General features: G+C 39.7%; 1 protein-coding gene across 1 annotated transcript in view; it reads left to right on the top strand.

Moving 5' to 3' along the window:
- The first annotated feature begins 220 nt into the window (after positions 1 to 220).
- dock10 (dedicator of cytokinesis 10) overlaps positions 221 to 9,357 on the top strand; it is a 175,742-nt gene continuing 166,605 nt past the window's right edge. The window contains exon 1 of the mRNA XM_069896750.1: positions 221 to 424. Within this exon, the coding sequence (XP_069752851.1) occupies positions 317 to 424 (108 nt within the window). The 5' untranslated portion in view covers positions 221 to 316. The remainder of the gene's footprint in view (positions 425 to 9,357) is intronic.

The following is a 9,357-nucleotide window of genomic DNA, read 5'->3' as shown; positions in this document are numbered from 1 at the left end:
TCCCTTGCATTATATTTCCTTTCTTTTCCCATTATTAATCTGTTCATATGATAGACCAAAATTAGTTTATATTTTTCTAGCCTTGATAAACAGGTATCAAGACCCTTCTGTACACGTTAAAGCAGCATCCACAAAGTATTGGTAATTGTTTCCTTTGCTGTAGTGGTATTGTGTCATGTGTTCCATCAGCACACATACGTACTTCCCCTTCTACACAAAGTGAAAGCAGATTCTGTATCCTTTTCAAACTAGGATACTGCAATCATTTTTTTTAGTTGAATTGTTGTTTTGCTTTCCTGTGGATAGTAACAGAAACATGAGTTTCAGAGTTAAAGTTTTCAAGAGGGACCACAGCATTGATTTTCGGAAAAAACGACGAACTCGTAAGAGGATTGGTCAAGTTGAGGAACAAAGATTCAGTACAGTATGTATTAAGGCTTAATTTTCAATTGAGGTGTTATTTTATATTAAATTAAAATTGTGCCATTTTATCTTTAAAGTTATTAGTCTAGCTAATGTTTTAAAATAGCAAATTTTGTTTTGTTTTATAATAGAAAATAGGATTGACACTTATGGTTGCTAGCCATTATTTCAGGAGATGTTCACATGAGTTTTTACGAGTCTAATACCACCAAGCGAAGGCACACTTGATCCATCATTGCTATACATTTTGGAAGATGAACAGATATCAAATGTACATTCTAAAAAAATTATAAAATGTTCAGGCTTTGAAAATAAATAGTGTAAGACAGTCTGAAAACTGATTCTCTTGCATGTAATTGGAATTGTTAGTGTAGAATTGGAGTGTTCTTTTAATGGATAAAATCCTTTGTTCAGACTTTTAATTGGGGCATTTCAAAGATTTTTGGAGAATTTTTCTTGCAGAGTTTGATGATAGTTCCAAATTGATTCTACATTGAGATAACACACAAGCTCGCTTAGATGTAATTAGATTAAGTGCATTTTTTAAAACCAGCTAAATGTATTCAAATTAAAAATATTTAAAAACCTATTTTGACTCTTTCTAAATCTGTATGGTGTTATTAGATACCTCAAATATTTGATTTTTAAAACCATGTGTGAAATTAACTGCATTGATGTGACTGATAAATTTATTAGCTGTTCATATCCAATCATAATGCACCAGTTAAACAGCAGGAATGACAGTACAGACACAAAAATTCACCAGACATGGGCACGTAGCTACCACCAAAGTCAACAAGGAACCTTCCAGCATCACACTGAGGGGAGTCTTTCTTTTTTTCACCGGTGCCACTTTGGAGAAGCTGGGGATTGATCATTTTCAGGGAACCTTGATGGATTTTGTTCTCCATCTCCATAGGGAAAATCCAGATCAGTATTTGTATGTTCCTTTGAGCCACAGTTTGCCAATTCAAGCTATCAATTGTTGTCCCTCATCATGGCTGTTTGGCCGACTTGTATCACAAGGGGTATCAGCAAATCTTTATTCTAGGTTTCAGTTTAGGATGATAATGTATACTGATTTACATTAGTTACAAAGTACTATAGGAAAGGTTTATCTCAAGATGCTGCTGCATCTGTGGTCAGAAAGCAATCATCATCTTATTATTCCTAATAGCAAATTCAAACACTATTGTCCAATTGTACATTGTCTCTCTCACAAGTGACAATAAATGTACAAATCATCTTGTGCTTTTCTGCTTTGTCATGCAGTTCTACTCTTTCTTATATGTCTCGGCATCTTTGGTTGGGGCAGTGGTTTAACCCTGAGCATAAACAGTTGCAAAATGTATCCAATGTGTCAGAATTGAAGAAAATGCAAATATAATTAATCAATTTTTGAACAGATTTATCGCTTTGAGAAATGTAACATAAATATTTCTCAGATGTTGACCAACAACCCAGTGTCTAAGAGCATCCCCAAATAGGACCATCCTTCTGAGGTAGTGACTGTTTGCGCAGTATGACTTCTAAAGAGCAGGTAGTAAAGAAATAGGTCCAAAAAGAGAAAGAATAAGGAGGTATACTGTGGACTGTACAACCAATTGAAACCACGAAGATCGAAGGTGATGGAGTGACAGGAAATAGCAGATCAAGAAAGGATTTAAGGGGAGAATAGAACTTCCTACCAGCCTGAATCTGCCTTAAAACTGCAAAGGCAGTTTCAGATGATAACGATTTGTGATTCATGTATGTACTTGGACGATAAAGAGAGAAGAGTATAAAAATGTGGTGCAAGGAGCTGTCCACAATCAAATATTGCTGGACTGCGTGCTGAGAGGCATGTTGAGTTTTGATGTAGCTGCCACAATGGCTCTGTGGGGAATGGCCACAATTTAGATCCTCTCACCATTGGACACTGTGAGGACAGGGCCTGTATGATAACCTCTCAAACTTAATGCTGATCAAATATTGGAACTGATTCCTGTTGGCATAATCTAAATCAAGTAAGCATGTTAGATACTGTAAATAGTGGTATACATTGGGTAAAATAGTGCAATGGCAAAAAGTCAATGAAAGAGAAGTTGTGGGTGTAACTTGTTGGTTTTTACCCGGTATTTGGTGAAGTAGAAAATCGAAAGCTAAATAGTGAGGAGTGTAAAACATCACAGCAGCTCATTTTACAGTAAAGGAAGTAACAGAAAAGATGTGGGCTTTATTTTTAACCCTTTTTACATTTAAATGTTAATTCAGAAAGAAGCATGATTGATGGTCCTTAAATATTAATAGCAGAAGTAACATATAATTGATCACGTTAAGGACATGAGTCTACTTTGTTCTTGTAACTGTAAGAATGTTTGAGTGCTTATTTTCTGTGCTAACCTCTATTTTTACAGTATTTGGCAAATGATTAATTTTATTATTGAATTTGAAAGTATAAGAATACTAATAGTGTGGGTTCAGTGAAAATTTAATTTAAAGTTGTTTAGGTTTCTGAGTAAGCTTTAAAAGATCATAATCCTTGACCAAGATAGAGCAAATGTAACTCGTGTTCCAAATGAAATATTTTCTTTTGTTGTTATAAGAAGGAATTTGGGAAAAGCTCAAGGGACAGGGGAGTTAATTGAAGGATGCATTGTCCTTGAAGAACAAACTTGATGGAACTCCAAGCCAGACTTCAACGTCAAGGAGTGCTGTATGATGTGCTTTACGGAAACATGGCTAAACATGGACATTCTGGACATGGTGCTGCAGCCCAAGGGCTACACCTTCCATCGTGCTGACCGAACACCCGTGTCCGTAAAAACAAGGGGAGCGGAATTTGTGTCATCATTAGTTCATCGTGATGGTCTTGCCCCAGGCCTGCTCCCTCAACCTGGAACATCTGGAGATCAAGTGTCGCCCATTCTACCTGCCAAGCGATTTCATCGCCATCATCCTGGTTGCAGTGTACATTCCACCTCAGACTAACATCAGGCTGGCACTGGAGGGACTGAGCACTGTGATAAACAGCCATGAGATGGCACATCCTGATGCCTTCCTGATCATTGTAGGAGTCTTCAATCAGGCCAAACTACCCCCAACACATCACATGCAAGACCAGGGGTACCAATACACTTGACCACTGCTACACCGAGCCATACCACGACCGCACTTCTGCAAGTCTGATCACCTGGCTGTACTTCTACTACTGGCATACAGCAGAGACTGAAGACCACAGCATCAGTGGTGAAGACGGTGAAGGTATGGTCGAGGGAGGCAGAGGAGTGTCTGCAGGACTGCTTTGAATCAGTGGACTTGAACATATTCAAGAAATCATCCAGAGACTTGACTGAATATGCCACAGATGTTAACGACTTCATCAAAACTTGTGTGGATGAGTGTGTGCCACGTGCATATACCAAGTGTTCCCTAATCAGAAGCCCTGGATGAATCAGAGAATCCGCAACCTGCTGAGAGCGAGAACAAGGATGTAAAGATTGAAATCTTTACAAAAAAATCCAGATATGACTTGCAGAAGCCCATCTCCGAAGCAAAGTGGTAATTCTGGAGGAAGCTAGAGACAGACAGATACATGCCAGCTATGGCAGGGAGTGCAGGCCATTACAGCCTACAAAGTGAGGGGGGAACACTATAGATGGCTGCAATGCTTCACTATCCAATGAGCTGAACATCTTCTATGCCTGCTTTGAGAAGAAGAACCAAACAGTGTCTACTAGAATCCCTGAAAAGGCTGAGAAACCTGTGATATCTGTCTTTGAGGACGACGTCAGAACATCATTCAAAAGGGTGAACACTTGCAAGGCATCAGGCCTTGACAGCATACCTGGCAGGGTACTGAAAATCTGCTCCAACCAACTAGCAGGAGTTTTCAGACATTTTCAACCTCTCATTGTGGCAGTCAGAGGTTCCCACAGCTTTGAAAGGGTATCAATCATCCTGTTTCCCTAGAAGAATAGTGTGGGCTGCCTCAACAACTACCGCCCAGTAATACTAACCTCTACTGTGATGAAATTCTTTGAGAGGCTGGTCATGGCCATAATTAATATGTATCTAAGTAAAGATCTTGACCCACTCCATTTACCCATCATTACAAATGGTCCACAGCAGATTTAATATTGCTGGTTCTCCACCCAGCTCTGGATCACCTTGAAAACAGCAAAATTCATACATATGGCTGCTCTTCATAGACTACAGCTTGGCCTTCAATACCATTATTCCCTCAGTGCTGGTCAATAAGCTTCAAACTGAAGGCATCTGTACTGTGGTGATACCACAGTAATGCTGTTTGCTCCGTTGGTACTGTCTCTGTGTGTATGGAAGGCCTGCTTCCTTACGGACTAACCGTGTGACTCTTCCCCTTGGAATTCCCTAATGAAGTCAGCTGTGGTTCGGGCGGCCTTCACCCACATCAAAGGAGACATCACCAAGGCCACGATGCATGCCATGGATGAATCCATCCCATTCCTGGAGGAGAGCAATGCCTCCAAATTTGCCCTAGCCACCACCCTTAACCAAACGGGCAGACTCGTGGTGTTTTTCTCCTGCACACTTCTTGCCCCCGAGATCTGGCACTCCTCCATTGAGAAGGAGGCCCAGACCATTTTTGAGGCAGTGTGACACTGGAGGCACAAACTGGCTGGCAAACGATTTACCCTGCTGACTGACCAACATGCAGTCGTTTTTATGTTTAATAATAAGCAGTGGGCTAAAATCAAACTCTCTACCTGTAACTATGACATCCTGTACCAGCCTGGGAAGCTCAACGAGTCTTGAGATGCCCTGTCCTGGGGAACATGCATCATCACGCAGTCCAACAGACTCCAAGTCATCCACGATGACCTCTGCCACCCCAAGGTCACCAGAATTTTTGACTTCATCAAAGCCCGAAACCTTTCCTACTCATTGACCAGAAACTGCTGGGCCTGTGCTGAATCCCAACCACGCTTCTACCGGCCCAATAAGTCACATCTGTCAAGGCTACCTGCACCTTTAAACAGCTGAGCATGGATTTCAAGGGACCGCTGCCCTCCTTGAACCAAAATGTGTACTTTCTCAGCGTCATTGATGAGTATTTCCAGTTCCCATTGACCATCCCCTACCCGGACATGACCACAACTAGAGTCATATCGGCACTGCACAATATCTTTACCCTATTCGGGTGTCCGAGCTACATCCACAGTGACTGGGGGTCCTCCTTCATGAGTGACAAGTTATGTCAGTACCTGTTGGCATGGGGCATCACCACTAGTACAACCACCAGTTACAACCCCCGGGAGAATGGCCAGGTGGAAAGGGAAAATGCCACTGTTTGGAAGGCACTACTCCTAGCCCTGAAATCGATGACACCATAGTTGTCAGCAGGAATCATAAACAGCAATAAGGAAGCATTCAGGAGGGAGATAGATCATGTTGTTGAATGGTGTACCGGCAACAACCTCGCTCTCAATGTCAGCAAAAGCAAGGAGATGATTGTAGACTTCAGGAAGAAGTCAGGGGAACATGACCCAGTCCTCATTAAAGGCTCAGTAGTGGAGAGGGTCTAGAACTTCAAATTGTTGGGTGCCATAATCTCTGTGGACCTATCCTTGAGCCTCCACATTGATGTAATCACAAACCAGGTTTGCCAGTGGCTATACTTTGTGTGATGTTGGAGGAGATTTGGTATGTCACTGAAGACTCTCTTAAACTTCTACAGTATACTGTGGAGAGCATTCTAGCTGATTTCTTCACTGGCTGATATTGGGGTGCCAAGTCTCAGGACGAGAATAAACTCCAGAGGGTTGTTAACTCAGCATGCGACATCATAGGCACCAGACTTCACTCAATCGAGGACATCTACATGAGGCAGTGTCTTAAAAAAGCAGCTTCTATCCTCAAAGACCTTCTCCCCACCCCCAACCCGGACCTTGCCCACTTCACTCTGATACCATCGGGGAAAAGGTACAGGAGCCTAAAGATAAACACTCAGCATTACAAGGACAGCTTCTTCCCCGCTGCCATCAGATTCCTGAAAAATTAATGAACCAAACACACTGCCTTACTTTTTGTACACTATTATTTTTTTTAATAGTAATGTTGTAGGATGGTTATAATATGTATATTTGCACTCTCATCAAAACACCAAATTTCATGACTTGTTCATGACAATAAAATTCTGATTCTGTAATGGATTTCAGTCAGAGAGATGATCAGCAAGGTGACTAGGATTGGTAAACAATAGGGTGGTCATTATTGGGGAGAAATTGGGTTTCAAAAGGGTGGTCAGGTCTCTTCGTATTTAAAAGGAGAAGATTGGTGTAGGTTGATTGAGGAGGTGGTTGTGGAAAAGATCCGGGTTGGTGAATCATCAGGTCAGGTGTGATCATGAGGGATGATAAGAATTGGGTTAGAGAGAGGTGTTTGGGCAGCAGCACCAGGAACAGTCCCAATGGAGAATCTACTTAGGAGGGGGTAAATGCCTTGGGCTGCCTGGTAGTGGTTCAAATAAGGTCAGGTCCCTTCAAGTAATTTATTAAATTAAATTTCTTTCAAGCCTCTCATATGTTGTGATATATAATCTGATCGTTAACTTGATCTATGATGGAAATACAGCTACATGGAGGTCCTTCTGCTCTTAACCATAAGAACTTGCATGAGTAAGTCCAGAGTTCTCATTCAAAAACCTTTTTGAACTTTGTGGTCTGCTTGAAAAATTACATTTTGGTATCTAGATTTACTTTGGCTATTGTGCTAACCAAAGTGGCTCTTTGCTAATAGATATGATGAGATGAATTGACTGTTTGAAATAGCAGTGTTCAAGCTTTGTTTATCAAAAGTAAGAAAACTGTTCTTATGTATGTTTCTGATCTATTCAAGTTTTAGCTGATACATGATGGGCATTGGATATGTTCTCTACACTTCCCATCCACTGGAATAAATTAACCTGTTTGGATTGATACAGCATCAAATCATTAAATTATACACGAAAAAGCCACCCAGTTTTTCCTCACTAGATAAGCATAAATTGTGGTTGGTTTCACCTTGTACATGTTTTAAAAAACAAGAACTTCCTCCTCTTTATGTTAGTAGCATGTGACCTTGGCCAAGTCTGCACAAGTATTAAGAAGCACCAAGTTTACTAATGGTATAAAATTGATTGAAACTTTTTGATTCCAGAGTGAAAACTCCTCCAAGCTTTTGGTAGATATGGCTGAGATGAGTAAATATAGTTGCTGAGATGGGTATAGTTATTTAGATCAAAACCTTTATTCTTTCAACTTAAAGCATGCTTAGTATATCTCATTTTGCAATTTCCATGATTAAATTTAATTAGTCTGGATGGTAATGTAATTCAAACTCCTTTGTCTATTATCTCCAAAGGTGATTTACAAAACAAAGAAAACTGCAGTTGGAATTGTTAGGAATATTTTTCTAATTGATGTGTACATACAATTCTCATCCTTAATTTTCCCATTTATGTACAGGCCATCTGATCTGTATAAATTTGACAAATTAATGGCAGATTACTCATGGTTTAATCTGACTCTCTGACTTCCCTAGTACTCCCCAAATTATATTCTTTAACAGACCATGTTAAGCTCTTTTGCACCTGATTTTCAATTTCTGATTCTTTCACCTTGATATTAAAATCTTAAGATTGCTAAACTATTACAATATTGAATGGAGAATAGCTGGCATGCTAATGTGTTATTTTGTTTAAATCTGGTTTAAACATAAGAACATGTTATAATGACAATTAAATGAAATAACACATTTTAAGTCCACAATGTTGAATTGTGAGGGGGGTTCCAAAAACATTTCTTGTGTTTGGACCTTTTCTCACAATTAGACATTGGAGAGTTAGTCTTGCTACTGATGGAGTACTCAGGTGTAAAGTCTTTGGAAGGAAAATTTCAAGAAAATTGTATTAAATGAAAATATCAATGTGGAGTGCCTCAACAGTATTTCATCTTGTATTCGTATGTGTGAGTTCTTAGGCAACACATGGATGAAGGAAAAGGTTCTTTCCTTTAAAGTTGATATTAACAGCATGAGGCATGCCATGAGGCTGCAAGCCTCTACTACAGATCTTACATGCTGTAGTCTTGCTCTGTATCAGCCCCCTGCTGGCAGCCAAGTCTAATCAAATGGGAGCTATAATCCTTAAGGAATTGCTAGTTGCATTGCAAACATGATCACTATCATTACATCTCCCTTTCTTAAAACAAAAGTAGCTTACTTTTAACTAACATGTTTTTTTTAATGTAACTGCAATTTTAATTTTAACACCAAGAACTTACATTTTCATTGTTATCAATATTGTTAACATTTTTAAGTTTGTTTTGTGTGTTCACATTTAGATACAGTCGAACTTGAAGAGTGAATAAGATACCACTACTTCATTCTATAACAGGAGTCATTAAATTTGCTCAACAAGTTTCTTAGGAAGATTCATGTGTCTTGATGATCTCCTGATTGATTGTCCTTGAATATAAATTGTTGGCTCACACGATGTCTTCTTAGATGTGCCTTCAGGTTGTTCAACAGTATCCATCCTTCCATCTATGCGGCTGGTTCCATTTGAAGGTCTTGACGATTTCTTCTTAGAACAGCAACTTCATCTGTCTGGTTGGACTTCACTAAGGATAGTTCCCTTCTGAGTCCATAAGTTTGTTTTGTCTTTTAGCCTTACTTGTTCACCAGTGTAAAGTTCCAGTAGGTTTTTTGTTCCTCTGACAAAGTAATACTTTTGCTTTTCTTTCTTTTGAACTTCCTCACTTTCTCCCCCTCTTTTGTTTTTAGGAGGTTCTACTGGATAGGTAGGTTTGATCTTAGCCCATGTCCCATAAGGAGTTTTACTGGTGACAAACCACGCTCGAATGGCATTATGCGATATACTAGCATGCTCTGGTAGAAGTCCCTTCCACTGTCTTTTGCCTTGTTCATTAGTCT

The sequence above is a fragment of the Narcine bancroftii genome, chromosome 9, assembly GCF_036971445.1.
Source record: "Narcine bancroftii isolate sNarBan1 chromosome 9, sNarBan1.hap1, whole genome shotgun sequence".
Lineage (NCBI taxonomy): Eukaryota > Metazoa > Chordata > Chondrichthyes > Torpediniformes > Narcinidae > Narcine > Narcine bancroftii.
This window is presented reverse-complemented; position numbering and strand designations above follow the sequence as displayed.